The 27,136-nt window shown below is 30.4% G+C and overlaps 1 protein-coding gene across 2 annotated transcripts in view; it reads left to right on the top strand.

The window, feature by feature from the left end:
• Positions 1–27,136, top strand: part of LOC122520197 (GAS2-like protein pickled eggs) — an 86,693-nt gene that overhangs the window by 41,780 nt on the left and 17,777 nt on the right. For both annotated transcript variants that reach the window (XM_043640234.1, XM_043640233.1), the window contains exon 3: positions 663–1,190. In XM_043640234.1, coding sequence (XP_043496169.1) covers positions 663–1,190 — 528 coding nt within the window. The remainder of the gene's footprint in view (positions 1–662; positions 1,191–27,136) is intronic.

Genomic DNA, 27,136 nt, shown 5'->3' with positions numbered 1-27,136 from the left:
CACGCGTGGCGTCATCCTTAAACGCTTGCTTTTTTTCTCCCGTTTTTTTTTTCCCACGTTGGCGACGTATCTCACCCAAATGTCAATAAAACGCGTTGGAATCCCATTATCTCGGTTGGACGCGAATTAATTTCGCGTCGTACCTCCGTTTTTCAACACACACACCCCCCCCTCTCACCCCTCCGAACGTTTGAAAGCCGATTTCACGTGGCGAAGGACTGTTTTTATATTTTTTTTTTATTTTTATTTTAGGGCGATATTACGAAAAGGAAAAAATCTCGCGATGAATCTCGTCGTTCGAGAATTATAATTGACTCTGAAATAATCTTCGAAATGAATTAATCGAAATAATGAATCAATCCTATTTAACCCTTTGCACTCGAGGCCTTTTTCGGCAACTCGAGACGATTTCGGCAAAATTAAGTAGACATTTTACAGGTACTTTAAAAACATTTCTAAACAAACAAGCGTATAGAAATAATAAAATATCATCAGTTTATTCATTTATATGTTCGAAAAAAACAAACTTTGGTTGAGTTGAGAGTTGAAATGTGTGAGCCGGGCGCCGTATCGGCGCCGCTCGAGTGCAAAGGGTTAAAATTGAACGATTATGAAAATATTAAAAATGTATAATATATTTGTTATTATTATTATTGTTACAGCACGCAAACAACGTGCGAAAATCCGCAGCGGAATACGTGGCACGACGACAAGCGAGAAAAATTAGTATGACGCGTTCCATAACATCGTCATTGGCGTTGCCGATGTCCCAATTGAGCGACGTGGCCTTTTTGCCAAATGCAAAAGCGGGAACATTCTTTGCACGGGACAACGTGTCGAATTTTATCGGTTGGTGCCGAAACAGTCTTGGTATCATCGAGTGTTTGCTATTCGAAACGGATGATCTGATAATGCGTAAAAACGAGAGACACGTTATATTGTGCATGCTGGAAGTAGCGAGACGCGGAGCAAAATTCGGCATGTTGGCACCTATGTTGGTTCAAATGGAAAGACAAATCGATCGAGAAATCGCTGCTGAGAACAAAGCTGCCAATGGTACCCAAACTAATGGTCATTCGAACGAGGACAGCGACGACGAATACTCCGACATGCATCAGGAAGAACCTTGTCTCATTTACGGTCCGCAACCACAGATTGTTACCAACGATCTCAAGAGTCTCGACGAGATGGTAAATAATTTGTTTGTTTTTTTCCTGTTTTTCAATTCATAACGATCGCTTTGCTATATACTAATGCATGATCTATCCGGTAATTATCTAATTGGATACAGTACAAAGACAATCGAATCAAATTATTTCCTATTTCAATTATTTAGATTGTAATAGTATATTCTTGCTAATTTTTTTTTTATTATTTAACATTTTTTTATTATATATACATATATCGTACAAAGTTGTTTATAATATGTAAGTATTTATAAAATTACCGAATATTTTTTTGTACGATTTCTTTTATGCGGTCCCTATCCACCGCACAAAAAGAGGTTTTACTGTATTTTATTTTTTTTCATTATAACAACACAATATGTAATGTAAAGATGTATTCTTTTTTTTTATTTTTTCAATAAGTACGAAATATAAATGCTTTACTATATACTAATGCATGATCTCTAACTATACGTTCCGGTAATTATCTAATATGGATAATAATAAATAATTATCTAATAATGGATAAAGTACAAAGACAACCGAATCAATTTATTTTCTATTTTAATTATTTAGATTGTAATAGTATATTCTTGCTAATTTTTCTTTTTATTATTATTTAACATTTTTTGTTTATATATATTTTATTTGTTTCATTATAACAACCCAATATGCATTACGGAGTATCGAAATATGTATTATTTATTTTTATTTTTTCTCAATAAGTACGAAATATAAAACGGCGTATAGACGCATTATCGTAAAAGCGAGGACGCGATGCAAATTTTCGAAAGAGTATTTCTATATAAATCATATTGATATTATCACGCGTTTTTCGTCAAAACTAACTCTGTGTGTGTGTTACACATGGGAACGGAACAAAGTACCCCTCATAAAGAGGAGAAATACGACCAACTATAAAATCGATTTTACTTTTTATATGCTTTTTTATACTGCAATGCTTCTTTGTTTACTTTTGATTATTTTTTGTTTGTTCGTTTTGTTCCTTTTTTTCTCTTTTTTTTTTCTTTTTTTTTTCGGTAAAAAGGACGTCTGTATTCTCGACTGCGAAAATAACTCTTGCCCTTACAAGCGTATCGGAGTTATATTTATGGCGTTGCAATGCAGTTCGCCATTAATATCTCGAGATCGGGGTATACGAAAGAAAGAATGAAAGAAAGAGATAGAACGTGTTTCTTTTTAACGTTGAATGGCAAAACGGGAGATGAGTGAAGTGTAGAGAGAAAGGGAAGAATGGCTGTTTTTAAACAACAACCCTTTTCCTACTCAGTATCCGTTAACGAGTATTTCACTCCCTTTTGTCCTACCAACTCAGTCATGCAACCATTCTCACGATACTTTCTTTCTTTAATAGTTCAGTTAAAGGAGTCTCGACTTTTCGTCGTTCCACGCGATTTGCCCAATTTTCATCCCTTTTTCCTTCTCCTCGTTTTAATCATTAAATCAAAATTTGTTCAACGAAAATAATTCTCTTAGTAACGATAATAATCATTTAAATAGTTATAGTTACTAACACATTTGTATATTGGAATTTATTATTCGTTTTAAATGTTATCGATTCGTAGATCGAGTTCAATGATTTACGATCTATTAATTTGCAATAAATTTTCTTTTATCGATACTATCATACTAATCGTAAGCGTAAGATTTTATTTATACGTCCTGGTTGATTTTTACGATACTCGTTGTTGGTTAGTTTTCTCGTCATGGGTGTCCATAAACGAGTATACAAAAAAATCTAAGAACGACTTCATCTCCCTCCCCCACCCCACCCCACTTCACCCCATTCTCTTACTCTTTCTCTTTTTATCGTGAACATGTTAGAAGGTCGAAGAAAATCTAAAACAATCGTATCGAAAATATCGGACGTTTAGTTGGCCAGCGGCTAGCACGACATAGTCGTTAACCAACCAGCTTTGAAAAAAATTCCCTACAACCGTGGGGAGATCTAGGGATACTTGTGTGTAACGTATCTGTGTATGTGTGTGTGTGTGTATGTGTGTTAAGTTAAGGGTGGGAGAGAAGAAAAAAGGGTGCCTACAACCGAGATTTACGTTACAGAGATTTCAATTCTGTGTCTGTGTGTGTTTGTGTGTGTGTTTGTGTGTAGAGTGAGAGGCCAAATAAGCGCGACATTTCACGAAGCAGAAATTTTCTCCACTACTACGGGGGTTTCTCGTCTACCAAAACGCGTTATCTCTCATTTTTTTACTTTTTCCTTCCTTTTACCTTTCTTTCGTGTATATAAGATTTTCTTGTTCTTTTATTCATGAAAATCTTTCGTGGATTTTCAAGAATCTACAAAATATTCTTTTATTTCCCCTCGTCAATTTTCATAACTATCTTTCTTCTTCGTCCTGGGAATAAAATAAAAACGCGAATAAATTTTTATCGAATTTACCTTTGATTTATTTATTATTATTATCGTAAGATTTTCTATTCGAACGAATTAATAATATCTGTCATTATTTCTTCGCGGTATAATTAAAATAAAAATAAATAAATAAATAAATTGGGATTGTGGCGCGTATTCAATTTTCATGTTTCTTATTTATCAACGTTACTTCCGATCGATCTAACTTCAATTTCTACTATTTTATTTCTACTATTTTATGAAGGATCGAGGAGACAATTTACGATGTGGGTTACGAGTTAGATAATCGTGTTCAAGAAGACACTACTCGTCACTTATTTCTACGTTTTATTTTGAACGTAGGCATAGGATTTATGTACATAACGTTCGCTGTTTATACGCGTGAAGAATCGTGAATAGGAAAAGATTGCAAGTAAGAAAGAAAAAGGGGCTGGGTAGGAGAGGGTAATGAAAAGAAGAAGAAGAAGAAGAAGAAGAAGATGAAAAAAAAAATGAAAAAAGAAAAAGACACCCTACCATGGTGGTGTTTCTCTGGTTGCAACCGCAATTGCGATTGCACTCGAGCGATGCATCAGTGAAACACCACTGGGAGGAGGACAAGAAGGGTGAGGGATTAGAGGGGAAAGGGTTTGAGAAACATATACATTTGAACCAATCGCGAATAGTTCTATCCCTCGACATCATTCCAACATCTTCTCCTTTTTCTTCTTTTCTTCTTTTACTTCTACTTTTTCATCCCTCTTTTTCAATCTTTTCACCCTTATCTTTGGGTTGCTTTAATAGCACCCTGTCACGAGCACCATTACTACTACCAACGTGTTTTATATCGTAAAGGGTTGATCTAAAATCCTACGATGAATACCAAATTTTTTTATTTTAAAAATTAATTATAATCTTTTTAATAATTTTTCTCTTTTTTTTTCATTTTTGTTTACGCAGAATTGTGCATACGACTGATTATATAGGTCTGATAAGTTATTATCAGAAATATTTATTTTGTTGTTAATATTATCTTAGCAATTATCTATCCAACTGTTAAGAGAGGCACGTAATTTATTTTCTTGTTTAATATTCAAAAGGGTAAATATTCTTCGGATAATATAATTATTATATTTGATCGGCTAGTTTGTTCGCGTTTATTTAGTAGCTTTCTAATAATACTTAATGGGATTTGAAGAAAAAAATCTAAGTAAAAAAATATATACTCTCGAGAGTTTAATTATTGGAAAAGTTGCATAGCGTTTAGTTTGAAAACATGAATAGTATTTTATATTTTATATATGCTGGTCACGTTATTTCGTAAGTGCAACATCAACTTGGTCGTTCGTCAACACCCATCCAAACGATTTCTCTTTCCTTTATTTTTCTTCACTTTTCTTGATTTTTTTTTTCTTTTTTTTTTCTTCTTGCGTCGTATCTATGCAACAACGTAGGAGAACATAAGTATCTCATATGGTACTTGGTGTCTAGAGTCGAGTACAACTCGGTTGAGAGTTACATCTAAAGAGTGAGAGAGAGAGAAAGAGAAATCTAAACTCGACGTGACTGAACTTTTCGCATAGTTTTTTTTTTTGGATAACTCTCTTGAGAAATATCGGTTTGCGTTTATCGTGAAAATACCCTGTCTTGATATTTTAGTATAATTTTACGATTATTTTTGATAATAATCCTAAGAAAAATATCGAATTTAATTGCTGAAATTGCATCGAAACTTTTGCACGTATTTATTTACAAAAAAATGTAAAATAAGGAAATAACATTCAAAAAGAATTTCTAACCCGTCCTAATTTCATGAGACACGTATTTTAATAGTTTTATTTTCTTAATTTAAATAAGGAAAATAATTTATTAAATTTTAATTTTAATTGAAATTAAAATAAAGAAATTTTAATTAAAATAAGGAAATAATTTTCTTATAAATAATTTAACCAATTCAAATATTAAAACGAAATTCATTTGAAAAAAAATAATAATCTGTATAATGAGCATCGTAATTTAAAAAACAAAAATCAGATTCGCGGATCGAACGATTTTTTTCTTTGAAGTCAAATTTATTGAACGATGTTTTGAGAGATTTGAAGTGAATTTGGGGAGAATTTGTAGCGCGTTTCTCGAGGGAGCAATACAATCGATTAAGTTCACCGTTTGTGTGGCATCAACGTGATCAACAAATTTCGTTTTATTACGCGGAGATCGTCCCAATTGGTTGGACCACAACACAGTTGCGGTGAATCACAGATTAAACTTCGTATGAAGAGTTACGTGTACAAGCAATATCAACGATGTTCATTGAAATTTATTTTAAAGGAAGTATCATAGAAGATTATTATTTACGACGATTTACGATTATTAATTAGAAATCGTGCGGGTATCTTTAAAACGAAAATTAATATTAAACGTTCATTTGGTTTAATCGATAAATCAAAAAATATCTGAGATTACGATATTAAAGTAAATAATAGAATATATATATATATATCTTTAAATCGATTAGATAAAAAAGAAACGATTAATGATTTTTAATTTCATTTTTTTTTTTTTTTAGATGAGATTAGATAAAACTATTGTCGTAACGTAACAATAATAATAAAATAATCAAAGTAATTAATTTCTCTCTTATTCGCGTAAAACTGTTCAACAAAAAACAATTAGAAAAATCTAAGAAAATAATCGTAAACTTTACTCAAATTTTCTATCGTGCGTTGGAGCAGTATAATTTCCAATGAAAATAAACAAATAAAATAATATATATTTAAAATATTAAATTTGATATATTTATAAATTATTCATAAAATGATAAAAATCATTTATTAATATAATAAACCTAGATCATCCTAGATTAAAAGATAACAAAATTGTGATATCTCTTAAATCAATTTCTAATCTCGCGATAAGTTTCAATAACAAAAGAAAAAAAAAAAATAGAAAAAAACGTCCTGACGTTAAACAAAAAAAATATAAAAAAAAAATAGAAAAAGTGTATAAAGATAAAGCGTGGAACTGTTCGTGGAATACCTATTGGACATCATCTATTTATAATATTATCTCGTAATAAATCGTTTTATCATCTCTCGAGAGTGCAATTAGAAACAATAGGTATTATTCTACTTAGCCACGATTCATCGTGATCATCTTCTTTCTATAATGCCATCCAACGATACTGAACTTGACACACACCGAGATAACCGAGAATTATAATCATCATTATTTTTTATACACAGTTCTATTTTTTTCATTTCAAAAAATCAAAGTCCAATTTTAAATAGAACAAATAACAAAAGTAAAATTCGATGTAAAATAATCGTCAAGGAGACGGTAAAGGTAAAAGGATACGTAATCAATCACTTCGTCAATCTGGAATCATGTTCTATGAATGTTGTTCGATAATAATAATCTATTAAAAAAATTTGACGACCTTGTTCGGACTTTACGTTATCTTTACGATCGTAAATCGACGTAAAACACGGTGACACAGGAATGCTCTTTTTTCCCAAGATTTATTTCTTGAAAATAAATGAATCATCCAATGGGGATTTTAGTTTGTTACTTATTACGTTCGAAGAAATTCTACTTTTATAAATTAAACACCGGTTATGGGATAGTTTGTTTAATCATTTCCGACGATATTACTGAGATTTTTATCTTTTTTCTTTTTTTTTCTCGTTTAAATAGAATTAATTACAAATTGTTAATTGTACAATTAATTGTTACGAACATTAACGAGATTATTTACAATGTAACAAATATTATTTTACAATAAATATGTTTTATCTTTTTCGTCACTTTTAGATCAAATGTAAGATACGAAATTTGATTGGGTGTGTCCCTTGACCTGAAATAATTCGGAGATCGATTTGGAACCCTCCACTTCTTTTTCTACCTTTCTAGGACGAAAGACCCGAAGGTGTCACTCAAAGATAACATTTATTTCCCTTATTTCTCTCTCTCCCTTCCTTCTTTGTTTCTTTTTCTTGTTTTCTTAAGGGAAACTCAGTCAGTCAGTCAGTCAGCCAGTATCCGAAATTTCGTTCCAAGAAACGAGTGCGTGGGACGTGCAAAACATCGGATACGATGTGCGTAATATCTCGTCGATGTGTGTTTTGTCGACTGAAAAAGAAAAAAAAAAGAAGATAAAAAAATATAAGAGAGAAATAATAACCGGTATCGAAAATGTACTCTCTAACATAATAAGTGCGTACGAGTGCTAACTAGCGCTAAAAACGGAGACGATCGTTTAAAAGAAATAATGTATTTGACTGTATCGCGAATCTTCCCATGTTGGTGTCGATAATTGAAAAGAATTATACCATTTCAGTTTTTTCTTTTTTTTTTTAAAGCGCCACATCTAAAATGGAGATGAAATATAAGAACGTTTGCAGAAGCTCGAAACTTTTCGATCCATCTTCAATAATGTTGACATTTATCGTTTGCTTCGCATTTAAATTCGATAATAATTCCTTTTTTACATTTTTAGTAATTTATATTTAATTAAATAATTATTAATTTTTATTTAAATAGAATTTATTTGATCGTTAGAGGGAATTTATTTGGGGAAATATTAATTAAAAAAAAAACACACGAACTTTTATTTCACATTAATAATTAAGTTAAAATGAATTGGTATTTTTTTTTTCAATTTTTTAATTGAACATTCGGACACCAATTTATTGACAAATCTAAGTAAAAAATGTGGAAATTGTTCGAGGTTTCGAATCTAATTGTGAAATAAAAACAAGAAAAATGCATACTTGTGCGTATAACGTTAAATAGAAAAAAGAATAATAATAATAAAAATAATAATAATAATAGAAAAATCGAATCGTCTAGACTCGCGTCGTCTTCTCTTAGATATTTCTATGATAATAAACAATCGGCGTGGTTCGTCTCGTTGGAGCCTTTTAGATTGGTTACTATCCGGGCATCGTCGTCGTAGTTGCTCAACCGGAGGAGCTTTTGCTTCGGCTCGCAAGCGCCGAAAGCTCTCGTATTGATCGTCGTTAGCCCATTTCGTTCAAGTTCAAGCGCAAAGTCAATGCGAACTTTTTAACACGATGAACGAGACCAAATTTTTTCTCACATTTATTTCAGATATATAAATGAAAATTATAAACAATTATTCTTCGACGAAAGAGAGAGAGAAAAGTTCGAAATTTTGATTTTTAATTTTTATATTTTCTTTCATATAATTTTAATTTTTAATAAATATAATAAATATAATAATATATATATATATAAATAAATTTAATAAATTTAATATAATAAATTTAATAAATATAATAATAAAATTTTGATTTTTAATTTTTATATTTTCTTTCATATAATTTTAATTTTTAATAAATATAATAAATATAATAATATATATATATATATAAATAAATTTAATAAATTTAATATAATAAATTTAATAAATATAATAATAAAATTTTGATTTTTAATTTTTATATTTTCTTTCATATAATTTTAATTTTTAATAAATATAATAAATAATAATATATATATAATTTAATAATTTAATAATAAATTTAATAATATAATAATAAAATTTTGATTTTTAATTTTTATATTTTTTTTCATATAATTTTAATTTTTAATAAATATAATAAATATAATAATATATATAAATAAATTTAATAAATTTAATATAATAAATTTAATAAATATAATAATAAAATTTTGATTTTTAATTTTTATATTTTTTTGTCATATAATTTTTCTATAATTTTTATATTTTAATATTTATTACGTCATTATATATATCGAAGGAACAGGAAACTCGGTTAAATCCACGTCTCGTACTTTCGCGAACTGTTCTCGTGGTTTATTTGCACGATGACATACTTCCGGTTTGAGAGAAAGAGATAAGGAACAAAAATTTACCGAAGAGGAAAAGATAAAAAGGAAGGTTTGTTCCTTCGAACGAAACATTCGGAGACAAAACGAAAAAGTTTCCAATCCTTCTTCTATCTCGGCGAATTTTCTTTTTCTTTTTTTTTATCCTTTTTTCTTTCCTTTCAAATTCTTATCAACAATTTCTTACTTCGTCCTAGTTCTAGTTACCATCGTCCTTTTCGATCTTATGTGCATACACATAGGTAACATTTTATGTACTACATAGTTATCTATACTTTTGAACTATTTTTTTTTTCTTTGTCTAAGGATCGTTGCCAGGACTTTGCAATTAAGGTCGAGGTACACTTTTGAAGGAACTAGGATAATTATTTCTTCGAAAATATTTCCAACAGTCACCCAATCACGTTCTGCTCTTCTTCTTCTTTTTTAATTTCCATTAAAATTCAAGAAGTTTTTTCTTTCTTGGTTTAATTAAAACGTAATTCACAAGAAAGAGAGAGAGAGAGAGAGAGAGGAAAGAAAACCTTCGTAAGTTTGAATCATAACACGAACACTGTGTAAATCGTTTTTATTATTCCCAAAAGACCAAATGATTCAGAGAATGTGTTTAATCTTTTTACTGCATCTAAAATTAGCAAGACGCGTAAATACTCGTGGTTGAGTGCGTACGTGTGTGTTTTCGTTATAGAGATATATAAATGTATCAGAAAAGCTTATCAAAATGAAGTCACTTCGTAAGAAGACCCAAGTTTTTCCACAAGTTTGCAGATAAACGAAATCTTACGAAAATCGTTGATTTGAATGATTGATATATATGTACATATTGCAAAAGTATAATAATAACAGTTGATTCTCTTATTCCTGGTAGCTAATCTCGATATATCTCACTCGCGTTACGCTTCGATAAATCATTCATTATCGATAAATGAAAAAAATATGTACGCACGTAAGAAGTTATACTTCTTTGCCGTACCAAAACGAACATAACCTCAATAACCTCAAAAATAACTTCAAAAAAAAAAACTTCAAAGAAAAAAATAACTTGAAAAAAATATAATTATTATTATATATATATAAGAAAGAATAAAAAAAAAGAAAAAGAAAATATCAAATATAGATATCAGTCTACACTAAATATAAAAGAGATATATCGAATAACTTCACGCGTCAACAGCCATGGCGCGGTTACAGCATTAGTTCTCGCTTCGATCATTTAAGTAAAGCAGCGCTGAGTTCGATTAGTATTTGGATGGGTGACCCGCTTGAGAAAAAAGGGGGGAAGAAGAAAAGAAGACAACTTCATGCCGTATACTTGAAATCGCTTTGCCGCGCTTCGTAAATACCGACAAACTTCATGGTGTCGTTTTTCCAGACGCTCGGAACAAAATCACTCCCCATTACATTTTCCCCAACGCGCCAAAAGAAGTATAACTTCAAAAAAAAAAAAAACAAACAAAATAACACAAATATTGAAATTCGCGATCATCTGTAAAAACATATCACCAACCAAAAATAATAAATGCTTACAATCCTAATCAACGAATATACATTTCTAATAGAAATTTTGTTCCTTTAAAAGAGATAGAAAGGAAAAAAAGATTGCAGAAAAATTGCATTTCGCGACAACTCCCTCAAAAAAAAAAAAAATAAGAAAACCCCTCCCACGCCATGGAAACGCGTTTAAAAATACGCGTTACAAACGTCCTTCGAGCTCGACACTACCGTAGAATTTATTTATAAAACGGGAAGAATGACTGTTGTTGTTGTTGTTGTTTCTTTTTTTTTCGTCTTCCTCAAAATGAAGCTTGTTCACGAGCAACAGCAGCAACAGCAGCAGCCAGCAGAAGCAGTCAGAGTCGGTAGGACTACCATAAATGGCGTTGAAGTCTTGACGGCATGTTAGTTATTACGTACAATTAGCTCGAGATAGTCAGCAACAGGAAAGAAAGAAAGAGAAAGAGAGAGAGAGGAAGAGAGAGGAAGAGAGAGGGTGGGAGAGGGAGGGAGGGAGGAGGAAGACGATTGGTCGACTTTGGGAAAGGGAAAAAAAGAAGAGAGATGGAACATACTACACACACACACACACACACACACACATATATATATAAAAATATATTACTACGAGTATAGATTCGTGTTGAAAGAAAGAGAATGATAGAAGGCTAGCACCGAGCCGTGCAAGGTCTACCTGTGGTCTCGTAGTCTTAGCTAATCACTGTTTATCGGAAAGGGAGAGGCGCTTATAAGATGAGAGGGTAGGTGAGAGGGAAAAGTAACGATGTGTATAGAGAAAAAGATAAAGAGAGAGAAAGAGTGAGAAGGAGGGTGGGAGGGAAAGAAATGGGTCAGAAATTTAATACCAACGCTTACCGGTTACTCTCTCAACAACAGTTCGGAGTCGGTCAGTAATTATACGTAGCACCCATATTTTTTTTTACATATACACATACACACACACACACATGCATGCACGCACTTACGCACACGTGTATGTATAATATGTATATAAATATATGTATGTATATTATATGTGTATAACGAATCCGTATACATATATATATGTTAATTATAATATATATATAATAATATAATAATATAAATATATAATATATAATAATATAAATATACTATATAATATTAATATAATAATATATATATAATAATATAAATATAAATATATATGTATATATGTATACGTATTCGTTTATATAAGTACACACTTATGTATTTCTTTCTTTATTTCTCTCTTACGTTCATGAAAACACACACACACACATACGCATATACGTGTGTAAGCTGCCGGTTCTTTATAATATATTATAAGAGTAAGTACGTAGGTCGAGTTAATAATTTCTAGGTAAGGATACCTGATATTCATAGTATCGAGAATACAAGTAGGGCAATATAATCCGGATCGTTGTACGCGTTGATGATCCTTGTTGAGAACGTGATCGAACGACGATGAATACCGATTCTCAAGATCATGCGTGGAAAATTAGATCTATCGGCCACTGGATCAACATACTTTTTATCCTTTTACCTATTATTTATAATGTACCTACTTTTTTTTCCTTTTTTTTTCTTTTTTAAACGTTTCATTTTTATTCCGGGTAATTGTAGAAATGGTATTTGATTCTGGAACAAAAAAGTAGATATCGATTTTCTACGTTGTTATGCTTGATTCGGTCGGATTTATTCGGTCTTTGCTTTCCGACCTATCATTCCGTTCTTCTTTGATCACGTAAGCGTATCAAATGCCTTACCTAAATATAATCATTCGCTGTATAAACGATTAGTTAAAAGGAAATGGTAGGTGAATTCATTACGGGGTAAATTTAAGGTCAATTTTTGGATAGAACATCGTTAGGTTTTTCGAAAGAAAAATACTATTTTTAGTTTATTATAATATCGGCCGAAAAATGTAGATTATAAAATAATGAATAAAAAATCCAATTAAAAAAATTAGCATCGTTTCGTGGCTTTGATTTGAATAGGATACGTCGGGACTCTATTCTTTTGTTCATTTTTATTAATTTTAATTTTTTTTTTCTTGGAACGAGAAGATTTCATTTAAAAATCTAACTGCTCGTCTTAGTTTGAATTAATGAGACGTACCTTTTTCTTTTATTTTTACGGAATATAATAGAATCAAAAATGACGGAAGGGAAAATGAGAAAAGAGAAAGAGAGAAAAAAAATGATTGAATAACGCGGAAGTTGTTTTTTTTTTTCGCGAGAATAAATGAGATGAAGAAGAAGAGTAGAAAGGAAAAAGAAGGTTCGAGGAAAATTCTTAAACGGAACGAGCGTCGTTGGCACCTTCTTCGTTGACTTCGATCCTCGAATGTGGGTTATTCCAATAAAGTGCACTCAAAGTGCTTCTAAACGTTGCCGATCATTACGAAGCACCACGTTCCGTTGTCCGACGAAGTTGAAGTTAAAGTTGAAGCAGAAGTAAAAGCAGATACAGAAGAAGAAGAAGAAGACGAGAAAGGGAAGGAGAACGTTGGCTAGATAAAATTCCAAAGGTGTCTTTTGGTTTGGAACCAACCAACTACTACGTTACTCGAGTTTTTTTAAGCGAAAATCTAAAGTTGTCTCTCGAAGACCATCCCAAGCGAACATTTTTACTTTTATTTTTGCTTATTTAGATGCGTATTTCTCACCTTAATATAGAACGTTCGCATTTTTAACATTTTTGTTGGTGAAATTATTTTCCGGGGATGGGGGGTGGGGCAGGGGGGGGGTCTTGAAAATTTTGGATTCGCTAAATTTGCCGATACCACTTAGCATCATTTTATATCCAATCGATATTTTCCAACTGTATGTGTTTTACCCACACCATACGCATAATATGCACCGTGCGTGCTAGCAAAAGGGGGAGCAGCTCGCGTTAATCACGGTCGAGACACACAGTCAGTCCCAAGTTGAAACTCCTCAAATTACTCGCACGGTCGTCGACTTTTCGCGTCCGTGCTCTTACATAACGATCATCCCCCCCGTTTCCCCTTTTCCCTTTTTTCATTTTTCAAATAACGTAACACGCGCAAACGTATTTGTTTGAAAATAAAATGATAGGGGTGGTAAAATAAAAAGAAGGGGGGGGTCGAATATTTCAAACGATTTATATTACACGGTGTACTATAAAAAAAAAATCGAATCGTCACGTTTACTCTTGCGAATATTAACGAAATAAATTATTTATTTAAATTAACATAACGAACAATTATAAGATGATTTACAAAGCCCCCCCCTCTTCTTAGTTTGTATTCGAACGAACGTAATTGTATGTGCTTCGCGTATCAAATTTTGATTTAGGATAGAATTAAAAAAGGGGTACCTAAAAGGTACCCCCCCCCCTCTTCCTTCACCAAACGATTCTGTGTCAGTAGTAAAATATTTCGAGGCCAGATAGTTAAAACTATTTGCGTAAGTATTCGAGAGAGCAAAAGGCGACACGAATCCCGGCGGCGGGATTCGTACCTTCTCGAATTACAGGCGTGGCTGGCTATTCGTTGTGTTAATTCGTCGAACAGTCTCTCACGTTATACGAGCAACGAGTAATGAACTAACTAACTAACGAACGAAGGAACGAACGAACAAATGCGAGATCTGATAGAGTTGCCAAGAGACACTTTTCTCTTTGCTAACATTTCACATTTCTACGTTTAAACGATCCACGATGAGGAAGATCTCGATCACGTGCCAAGCTCATTATACGCGGTTCTATACTAGTGCTTTCGTTCATTTAGTATGGAAAAGACACCCTCCTTGCTTGCTACGTGTTTCGATTTATTTTCATTTCTGAAATTCTACTGAAATGACAGAGTGGAAAAAAAAAGAGACATTTTTGGCATCCAATTTGTACGATTTAATTAGATAACGTTTGTACGCGTGTAATTAGAAATGTTTATTATTTACGAGGTATTAACATATTTGTTTAAAACGATGTTAGGAATTATTTTTCTACTAACCCTAACGTTTATAATTTCTATTAGAAATTGCTATTTTGATTAGATACATTTTGAATTTGATTTAATTCATATTATTAGGGTGAATCAAAAGTTGCGTTATAAATTGCATAATGGAATGTTTTTGTAAAATTTACTTTGGAAATATTAATAATAAACAAATGTACGAACATTTGATTTATCTTAATATAAAATGTATATTATAATATTAATATATAATATAAATATAATTAGTAAATTTATATATATATATTGGTATCATTATTCTGGAAAAAGTTATTAGGAATTTGTAAAGGAAGTTCGCGCGTTTGTTGCGTTATAAATTGCATAATGGATTGTTTTTGTAAAATTTACTTTGGAAATATTAATAATCAAAAAATGCACGAACATTTGATTTATCTTAATATAATGTATATTATAATATATATATGAATATATAATATAAATATAATTAATAAAATTATATTGTGGTATCGTTGTATTCTGGAAACAGTTGTTAGGAATTTGTAAAGGTAAAAAAGGTAGTAAAAAAAGTAAAAGAAGAATAAGAAGAAGAAGAATAAGACGAAGTTAGAGGAAGAGAAAACAGCTGACTGACTGAGAGAGTAAAACTTTGCGGTATATTGCGCCGTACACCACGGCACGAGGGTATTGATTGCGGAGACGCCGGCGCCGGGACGCCTCTAGGTGCTCTCTGCAAAACGCGATGCCAGACCCAAACCTCGTCGTCGTACGTCTACTACTCTTTCCAATTCACCTGTCGCACTCGGTCTTAACACCGAAATAATAATAACAACTTTCGTTTTACTTTCATACGTTTCCACCCTCGTCTAATTCTCTTTTATATTCCTATTTTTATTCGTTATACTTATCTTCGGATAAAAACGTAATTATGTAACACTTGCATTTTATTTTATATACTTTATCCTAAATTATTTTTACAAACTCCTATTTTTTATCCACTTCTACTTCTCGTTTATTTTATTTTTTATTCGGATAGAGACTTAATTCATAATACTTGCATTTTATTTGATATACTTTATTTTAAATCATTTTTACAAACTCCTATTTTTTATCCACGTTTATTTCTCGTTTATTTTATTTTTTATTCAGATATAAACTTAATTCATAATACTTGCATTTTGTTTGATATACTTTATTTTAAATTTTCATAATACTTGCATTTTATTTGATATACTTTATTTTAAATCATTTTTACAAGCTCCTATTTTCTATCCACTTCTATTTCTCGTTTATTTTATTTTCTATTCAGATTAATGCATAATACTTGTATTTTATTTTATAAATTTCAACTTAAATCATTTCTACTATGTTTCTAATTTTTCATTCTTATATATATTATTTTTGTTTTGTTTTATTTCACTCATTTCCAATGATACTATAAAAATCTTTCCACCACGATTTTGTTTTCTATTTCTTTTTTTTATCAGTTCCTATTAAGCGATGAATTAATTATTAACGAAACATTAGCCAAGATATATTACAAAGTTTGTGTTTCAAGAAAGTAATCGACGTTTCTTTGAGCTTCTTTAGATGCTCTTAGGTTCGCATTAGTTATCTTCAAAGATGGTTATCATTATCACAAAAGAGAGAGAGAGAGAGAGAGAGATAAATCAAAAGGGATATTCACTCAAGGTTGGAAGGATCGGCTTTCAACGGCATTGCTTTTCTCGTCCTCTACCATTTAACGTTTCTCGATGAGACTCTCTTAATGACAGCAGAATTCTCATTCCTTGTTCATCAACGCATTACGTTCACAGGGTGGTGGTGGTGGTGGTGGTGGTGAGGAGAGTCTTTCGTCGGCTTTCAGCCAAGTCAAAATTAATTCCGACGTTTCCGAGAGAAAGAAACGGGCGTGGTTGATCCAGTATAAAACAGAAGCACAAAAAAAAGAACCTGATTTATCGTGGTAATAATAATAATAATGATGATGATGATGATGATGATGTTGATGGTATAAAAAAAATTTTTTTGCACGCATCAGACAGTTATTAAAAATATTTTAGTTTAAATTCATTTCATCGGCAGAAGAAGAAGATGAAGAAGAAGAAGAAAGTGTACGTTTTTACAAATGATCTGCCAAACGTTCTTAGATTATCTTAGAAATTAATTCAATTTTTTGTCTCGAGACCTCGTTGGATCAAGTTTCATTTTTTTTTTGCTTTTTGGAGAGTAAAATTCGAAGAGTTTCATTTCTAAAATGACGAATTATATGCTATTAATTATCATAGAAATGATTTGAAAAATAATTTAAGAACATTTAACCTATTTAGAATTATATAGCATAGATAAATCATCAGCACCGTTATAAGAAAGAAAAAGTAACATTAGTAAACAAAAAATATCAATCGATACGTATGTGAAATCCTTAAATCACGTAAACCTCCTCCCCAACCCACCGACATTTATTTTAACATAAATAATGTAACAAGTAATCGAAGAACATTTATATGATGCACCCAGAAAATCATTTTATTATCACTCGATATGAGAAATTATTAAATCATGTAAATCCTTCCCCTAATCCTAATTAAATACTCATATAGTACTCTCCATTTACTATAACATTTATTTTAACATAAATAATGTAAAAAGTAATCTAAGAACATTTATTTGATGCACCCAGAAAATTATTTTATTATCACTCGATATAAGAAATTCTTAAATCATGTAAATTCTCTCCTAACTCCAATCAAATACTCATAAAGTACTCTCCATTTATTATAACATTTATTTTAACATAAATAATGTAACAAATAATCTAAGAACATTTTATTTGATGCACCCAGAAAATCATTTTATTATCACTCGATATGAAAAATCCTGAAATCATGTAAATCCTTCCCCTAATCCTAATTAAATACTCATATAGTACTCTTCTTTTACTATAACATTTATTTTAACATAAATAATGTAACAAATAATCTAAGAACATTTTATTTGATGCACCCAGAAAATCATTTTATTATCACTCGATATAAGAAATTCTTAAATCATGTAAATTCTCTCTTAACCCCAATCAAATACTCATATAATACTCTCCATTTACTATAACATTTATTTTAACATAAATAATGTAACAAATAATCGAAGAACATTTTATTTGATGCACCCAGAAAATCATTTTATTATCACTCGATAATGTAAATTCTCTCTTAACCCCATCAAATACTCATATAATACTCTCCATTTACTATAAAATTTATTTTAACATAAATAATGTAACAAATAATCTAAGAACATTTTATTTGATGCACCCAGAAAATTATTTTATTATCACTCGATATAAAAAATTCTTAAATCATGTAAATTCTCTCTTAACCCCAATCAAATACTCATATAATACTCTCCATTTACTATAAAATTTATTTTAACATAAATAATGTAACAAATAATCTAAGAACATTTATATGATTTACCCAGAAAATCATTTTATTATCACTCGACATGAGAAATCCTGAAATCGTGTAAGCCTCATTAAATGCCTGTATACACCCAAACTACTATTAACTGGTAAGAAACATAGCGAAAGAGTGGATCTCGAGGCAGGTCGCGCGTGTGTCGATTTATCCAAGGAAAAAAAGGGCTTCTCTCGATCGAAGAAAGATCGTAGAGACAGAGAAAGAGAGAGAGGAAAGAAGAGGAAAAAAGAGAGAGAAAGAGAGAAAGATAGGACGGCACGGTGCAACAAAGTAAAGCATTCATTCGGCTTCGGTCGGACAAAAAGGCGGAACTTCGATGACCCGATTGCCTCTCTCTCTCTCTCACTCTCTCACTCTCTCTCATTCTCTCATTCTCTCTGTTCGTCTTGTCTTGATATAGAAAAACGTTTATCGTCATCTTCTTCTTTTTTCTTCTTCTTGTTCTTCTTCTTATTCGTGTCGCGTTATCTTACCGTATATACCTACTACGTAAATACGTTCAGCTCATACGTTAATCATTTTTTTGCGGTCACGAGTGACTCGCACGATTCCTGTCGTTTATAAGACTATACCTATCTATACACACACACACACACATATATATACATTTATATGCACGCAGGCATACACTTATATATATTGACTTTAAGTAGTACATACGTGCATCATATTGGAATATATCCGCTGCGCAATTCTAGACGGTCGTCGATCTCAACGAGCTCCATTGTAACTCATTGAGTAAAGAGGGGAGAAAGTATAATCGAGAAATCCGAAACGCAAAGAGAACGAACCAACGAATGAACCAACCAACCAACCAACAACCTACGATCCAACCAACCTATCCAAGTAAACCTACCAATGAACGAACAAGCCCGTCAACTCGCGCAAACTTTGGACCCAGATGAACGAAATCGATATTATCGATTTTATCTTCGAGCTAATAAACGTTTATCATGATAACCCTTTTTCACTCTCTTCTAGCACCGCAATCTTCTATTGTTATTGTTATCGTTTATTGTTATTTGTTTGTTTGTTTGTTTGTTTGTTCGTTCTAATCTCGTTACGAGTTATTCGTGATCCAAACGATACGATTATGATAGTCTAGAAAATCGTAATCTAATGAAACATACGTGCAATACGAAATGTATCGAATAATTATGAATAATTATATGATTGGTCAAATATTTATAAATGGTTTCAAACTAATGGTCTTTTCACTTTGTCGATTCACGTTTACGTATACAAATGTTTTATAAAATTATTTCTTGTAATAAGATGACAAATGATAATAATAACAACACGATGTAATATATATTTAAATAACAATTGCAAAGGTTCCATGTGTAACGCAAGTTTGAGAACAATTGTTTACACGTTTTTATTTTAAAATTATTTTTTTGTAGAAACTTTGTTACGAGTTTAATAACAAATTAATATGATAATAATAACAACACGATGTAATATATATTTAAATAACAATTGCAAAGGTTCCATGTGTAACGCAAGTTTGAGAACAATTATTTACACGTTTTTATTTTAAAATATTTTTTTTGTAGAAATTTTGTTACGAGTTTAATAACAAATTAATATGATAATAATAACAACAGGATGTAATATATATTTAAATAACAATTGCAAAGGTTCCATGTTTAACGTAAGTTTGAGAAATTATTTACACGTTTTTATTTTAAAATTATTTTTTTGTAGACATTTTGTTACGAGTTTAATAACAAATTCTACGAAGAAAGAGAAAGTTAGTTATTTATTTTGAATATAATACAATTTGAGAAATTTAGATCTAGTTCGGAAATTTTGACCACATTCGTTGTCCTTTAACGAACCTTCGAAGGAAACTTCGACAAAGTTCTCTTAACTTAATATAGTTGATACTGCGGCTGGAACAAACTTCTTCATTTCTAAGTGGAATAGAAAAAGAGATAAGGATAAAGTAGACGACGTATTTAGCATCGATATTGAACTCTTGTTCAAATTCGTCTACAAATTTTGTTTACATTTGTTTTTTTCGAGGAACAAATTTTTAGTTCATGCAAATGTATTATTACATTAAATATAATTAAATAAATAATTATATTTATATAATATATAATATAATTTATATAATAATAACAAATAATTTATAAATTATATAATATATAATATAATTTATATAATAATAACAAATAATAATTTAATAATTTATAATATATAATAATATTATAATTATTTATTTAATTATATTTAATAATAATAAGTAAATAATTCGTAACTTTCGTTCACCTTATTTTTTTATCTCATAGAAAGAAAAATATTTAAGCAAAGGGGGAAAAAATGTGACCAGCATGGTTTTTTCTTACCAATACTTGTATCTAACCAAATATCGTATAGGAAAGATAAAATGTTAGATAAAAATAGGAAAAAAAAATAGGTTTTATTTATCTTTTTTTTCTTTTTTGTTGCATTTAGTATCGTTTAACAGCTGTGCAATTCTCTGATTATCTCACTTTAATAGTACGACTCGTTCGTTCTTTCGTTTCCTTTGACACAACTTTTATCGTATTTTATCCGGCATACTGAAAAATAGAGAGACGAAATGAAAGAAATTGAGAAGAGAGTACGAGAGTGGAGGGAGAAAACGAGTGATAAAAGGACAGAAAGGGTGAGAATGCAAACGAGGGCGTGGTACGGAAAAGGGATGAAAGATAGGTCACTCGAACTTTTCGTTATGTCACTTCAATAATCCTCCAATTTCGTTTCATTCTTTTCCATTTCAATGATTTTTCTTTCTTATAAAAATATAATATTTCATTTCATTGAATATCTTCAACAATAATTTGATTTTTCAGTTTTACTTATTGAATTATATCAAAATTATTTTCACTTTTTCACGTACTAAGAAATATTTTCTTTTTAAATTGCATATTTTCGTGAATTAAAAACATTACCGAATATAAACGATGACTAATTTTTTATTTATTTATTATTTTATTAATTTATAATATTATATTATATATATATACAAAATTATAACAAATATTATATTATATATAATATTAATATTAAATAATATATAATATTAATATATAAAAAATTATAACAAATATTATATATATACAATATTATATATATATACAAATATTATATATAATATTATATTATATATAATATTAATTTATTAATTATTTTATTAATTTTTAACGATGACAAGATTTTAAAAGTCATCGTAATACTTTATTGTAACATAATAATAAAAAAACAAAAAATACATTTTAAAATAAGAATTGAATTTCAGATATTATTTTTCGTGCGTGTATTTTTGAAAGATTGTCATAACAAATGAGATTATTTTATTTGTAATAGATTGAACAGAATATTTCTTCTCTCTTTTATTTTATTTCTGTCTCTCTCTCTCTCTCTCTCTCTCTCTCTTCCCATGACAAAGCCACCCCCGCATAAAATCCTGGGAAGATCGTTCGTCGGTGATAGCGGTGAGATAGCGATCAGGATCTTCAACTAAAGTTCCATCACTTTCTCCAAGCTCATCTATATATATATATATATATACTTGTATGTATTATATGTGTATTTATATACCTAACCTACCTTCCTACCTACCCTCTACATATTTGAGCAACTACGAGAGGACGAGAAAAAGAGGAGAAGAAAAGGATGAGATACAGAGATTAGGATGTGTCTTTTACGATCGACTTTCCACTCTTATCGAAGTCAACTATTTCGCCATAACCTTTTCAACTTTAACAATACGTTTTTTTTTTTCTTTTTTTTTTTTTTAAGATCTTCCCCCCTTCTTCCTTTATTTTCTTTAATTAAAATTTATTATTATATCGCGATCTCTGACAAAGATTATTATTATTATTTTTTTTATTTATATTCCTAGGATTATTTTTCATTGGTTTAAATAATTTTTGTATACGTCTTGTATATAATATTTTTCACGATTGATAATAATAAGATAATAATAAGATAATAAGATTTAAAACAACGTTTCAGAACTTTTTGTTTTATACATACGTAATAAACAAATATTGAAATATATTTCTAAGTGTTTACAGAAAGACATAAACGATAATAGACGAAACAAAATTGTTTAAACTATTTGAAAAATGTATGAACTTCCGATAGATTTTGAATGAAACATAGAAATATAATATTTAACATAATTGAAAATGAGATATAACGTTCGTATCTCGTTCGTAATTTTTGGGGCAAATTATTTAAAAAAAAAAAACAGAACGTAACAGTCGAGTGTGACCCACCGGTGGGTCACCTCGGCGTGAACGTGTTAAATTAAATTAAATTAAATTAAATTAAATTAAATTAAATTAAAAGTGTATAAAAAAAAGGTTCGATAGGATAAATAATCAGCTATCGCGAAGAGTATTAAAAAAGTATACAAGTCGCGTCATGTTATTGGGCACGTTTCTGATCTCCGCCAGAATAGACGGTGATTTCATCACTTTCTCTTCGCGTCGCGTTGCATAGACCTCGTAAAACGTGAAAAACTTAAAAGAGTTCGATGCACGAATAAGATTTCACGCGCTTACTTCGTGTAAGAAGTAAGGGGAGAGAGAAAGAGAAGAAGATTACGAAAAAGAAGAAAAAGAAGAAGAAGAAGTGGATGAGATAGGATTAGAAAGAGAAGGAAAATAGGATCGGCCATCTTGGATCGAACTTTTAGAATCTTTTTCGATTTTTTTTTTATACACTTTTTATTATTTCTTTTCAAAGGAAAAAAAAGAGTAGAATGCACGAACAACAACGAACCCTTTTCTCATCTCTCGCTTCGTGTCACCGTTAATTTTTCCTCTCCCCCTAATTGGTCACCTCGAGGGTAGAAATAACTCTTCCGTATTATAGTTCTTTAATATTAATTCCGTTATATATTTTCTCTCTCATCGTTTTCAAAATATATTTCATTTATTGTTTCATAATTGTAAGACGAGTAACTTTTTGGTAAACGCGTGTTGGTTTAAGTTTTGTAAATTGAATTATTAACGCAAAATTCGTTCTTCCATTTCGAAGCTTGAAATTTAAACAACGAAAGAAATAAAAAACAATTTTTATCCATAAATTATATTATTAATAAGATAAAATAGTATATATCGTTGAAATTATGATAACAACTTATTTTTAGTGTATCATAATTACATCATAATTTTATGTGTTAACAAAACTATACACGCATCTTCTCGAACCAACAGTATATAATAATAATAATAATAATGGAAGATAGTTCTCTCGTATTTTTCAAATAATTCAATTTTTTTTCATTCTTTCTCTCTCTCTCTCTTTCTTTAAATACTTTAATAATCATGGTACGTGTAACATGTTGGCAGAATAAATATTGTTTTCGAACACCATCGAAGGTAGTTCTTCGCATTGCAAATTCAACGGTACCACGAATGTAATATCACCGTTGACAAGCATTTAAACTTCCGTCGGTTTAGAAATATGCGCGCGTGTGTGTGTTATTCTTGTTTCTTCGTTTACCAAGAATTCCTCTCTCTCTCTCTTATTCTTTCTATTTCTCTTTTAACGACAATACTTCCGCGTGTCGACGCGTCTATTAACATAACAACGCAAAGAAAACTAATCCCGTCTGAGTTGAGGTCCCCGTTTTACGTGACCTTAACGCGTGCCATTTCTCTTCCTTCTCTTACAATAATTCTCTCTCTCTCTCTCTCTCTTTCTCTCTCTCATCCTCTCATTCTCTCATTCGTTTTCGTTGATTCTTATTTACGTATATATTATACGCATCTTCCAGCATCCTATTTTAATGTCGTCGTTTATAAGAACGTTTGTGTGTGTTTCTTAACTAAACTTCTGTCATTTCGTAACTGCTCCCGTCAAATGTACATATTATCTTTCAACGTATCACATTTGTAATGAGTTTATTTATAGTTAACATAAGCTAATGTCCGCGTTTGTTAGATTCATTTGCATCATTATTATTCATTGCATTTATTTTTCTTCTCCTGTCACTTTTCAAATATATAATAAAATATATAAAATAATATATTATATAAAAGTACCATTTTTTTTTTTTTATTAAATAAAATATATTTATTCATTATAAAATAAAATATTTAGATAAAATAATATATAAAAAATGAAATATAAAATAATATATTATATAAAATACCATTTTTTTTATCAAATAAAATATATTTATTCATTATAAAAAAATATTTAATAAATTATATAATATATATAAAATAATATCTATAAAATAGCATTTTTTTTTTAAATAAAATATATTTATTAATTATAAAATAAAATATTTATAATAAATAATATATATAAAATGATATATAAAATATATATTTTTACCTTCCCCCACAATCATTCAAGGTTCATCACCCTTTTTAAAAAAAACTGATTTCAATTATTTTATCGCAACATTGTTGTTGTTGATCGTTATTGATTAATACATTGATTAATACAAAAAGAAAAATAATCAATGACGTCAAGTGAAGAAAATTATATACGGTGGCGCGAATAAACGGAGAGTAATAGATAAATATTATCCGTAATTATTGTTTATACAGTCTCGAATAACTCGGCATAGAACAGATGTTGAATAAAGGGGGTCATATTAAAATGTCCATTGAAAAGGAACTTTATAGAGCCATTATGAGGTTTAACATTTTCCTCTTTAATCGTATATCGTATGATGCCGTAGATAATACGATCGTAATTCGCTATTATTATTTTCCCCTAACTCCCTGACGATCAAATCTCTCTCCCTCTTTCCTCCCCCTTCGGATTCTTCATACTTTTCCTTCATCTACAATATTATATCTACATAGAAATTCAATTTGATAAATGTTTCTACTCAAAGATCCTTATCTCAAATATTATATTTTATTACCTATCATTCGATATCCGATCTATTATCAATAATGTTACTTCAAAATTAAACAATTAAAGGATTGATATTATTTTTATTATTTAACACACACTCCCAACACATAACAATAATAATAATAATAATAATATTAACCCTTTGAACTCGAGCGGCGCCGATACGGCGCCCAACTGATTTCAAGTTTCATTAAATATCACAACAAAACTAACTACAGAGTGTAGTATCTATCAAAGTTTGTTTTTTTTCGACATATAAATGAATAAACTCATGATATTTTATTATTTCTATACGCTTGTTTGTTTATAAATGTTTTTTCGAGTGCAAAGGGTTAATACATTTTTAGAAAAAGATTATACAACACTGCAACAACTAGTAATAGTAATAGTAGTAATAATAATAATAAATAAAAATAAGAAAAAAAGAAATAGAAGAAAAGAAGTAGATTTGATCGAGATAGAAGAAAAAAAAGAAGCGATAATAGCACGCTCCAGTTATAAATAATTCGATCGAACAGCTTTGTAGGTCGACGAATTCCAAATGGTCGTTTTCTGGACGATCGACGACACTGCATTTTGCTGGAATACCGATCGTTGCTCCTGTCTGTCTTGCCCTGGCTAAATGTACTCTCTCGACACGCAATGTAGAAACATGCATACACATAACCACACACACACACACACACATACATACAAACACAATCCAGCCACTCTCGGGACAAATTGTGTGGCGCATTGCAGGTGAGCGGACAGGATGAATGGTTATGATGCTATAATGCAAGGCCGCCACGACGACTTATGTAATACAACCTAACTCAACGATACGGAATATATGGTATATTCGTTTAGAGAGAAAGAAAGAGAGAGAGAGAAAAAAGAGAGAGAGAGAGAGAGAGAGGCGAGCCACCTCGTTTTACACCCACGCAAAAGCAAACTATATACACCTATTTCCATCATCTATCTTTCTTTTTCCTCGTTATATTACAAACACCAAAGCCAACCTACTGTGTCGAGTCGACTATGTCGTTGACATTTTTCGGATATCAGCTTTGGTTTTCTATTTAATTCTAATTAAGGTACGATCTGTCGCAAGTATTAGTCGAGAGAATTATACGATTCCAGTTTATCTCATATATATATATGAATTTATACAGAAAAAAAATATTTCGTATTTATCTGTTAAAAGTGGATTAAAAAAACAAACCTTACAACTCGACATACCGTTCGAGTTTTATATCGGCACTATTAACGACGACGTAGGTTTAACTTGAATTTTAAATATATATAGTGTGTCCCATTGAACTTTAATGTTGCGTATCTGCGATACGAAAAATGCGTAAGAATTTGTTCATTGATTTGATCCTATTTGAAGTGGAGGATAATAAAAGTAAGAAAATATATTCGTTGGTTCATTCATCGTCGAACATTCGAAATATTTCCAATGAATTTTCTTCGCGGAAAATATTTCTTGCTTCTTTTGTTTTTTTTGTTTTTGTTTTTTTTTGGTTTTAATATTACGAAGAAATTTTCTTAGGGGAATTCGTCAATGAAAATTCTTCCTCGTTTCCAACTGTTTCAATTTTACGAGGGGGGAAAAATTGTTCGCATTGTACGACGATCCATGGTATGCGTGCGTTGCTTTGGTAGGATACCTCGAAGAAACTTGGAATCCGAATCAATACATACCTAAATAGTTATCCTTCGGCAACGATCGCATTTGCAAACAGGAAACACGTAGCCTACAAAGTCAACGGCTCGTAGACAATTGGCTTGTCACAAAATGCCGGCCCTGAGACGACGATAGGAAGCCGAGCAAGGAAGCAAAACGACCTTTCTTCTTCAGATCGTTTTTTTATCCTCTTATTCGAAAATCTTACAAAATTTTCTCTACGAATTCTATCGTAATTCAAAAGAATTTCATCCGTTCGGA

The sequence above is a fragment of the Polistes fuscatus genome, unplaced genomic scaffold (assembly GCF_010416935.1).
Source record: "Polistes fuscatus isolate 324 unplaced genomic scaffold, CU_Pfus_HIC Scaffold3, whole genome shotgun sequence".
NCBI lineage: Eukaryota > Metazoa > Arthropoda > Insecta > Hymenoptera > Vespidae > Polistes > Polistes fuscatus.
Note: the sequence above shows the minus strand (reverse complement) of the source record. Positions and strands in the feature narration are given on the sequence as shown.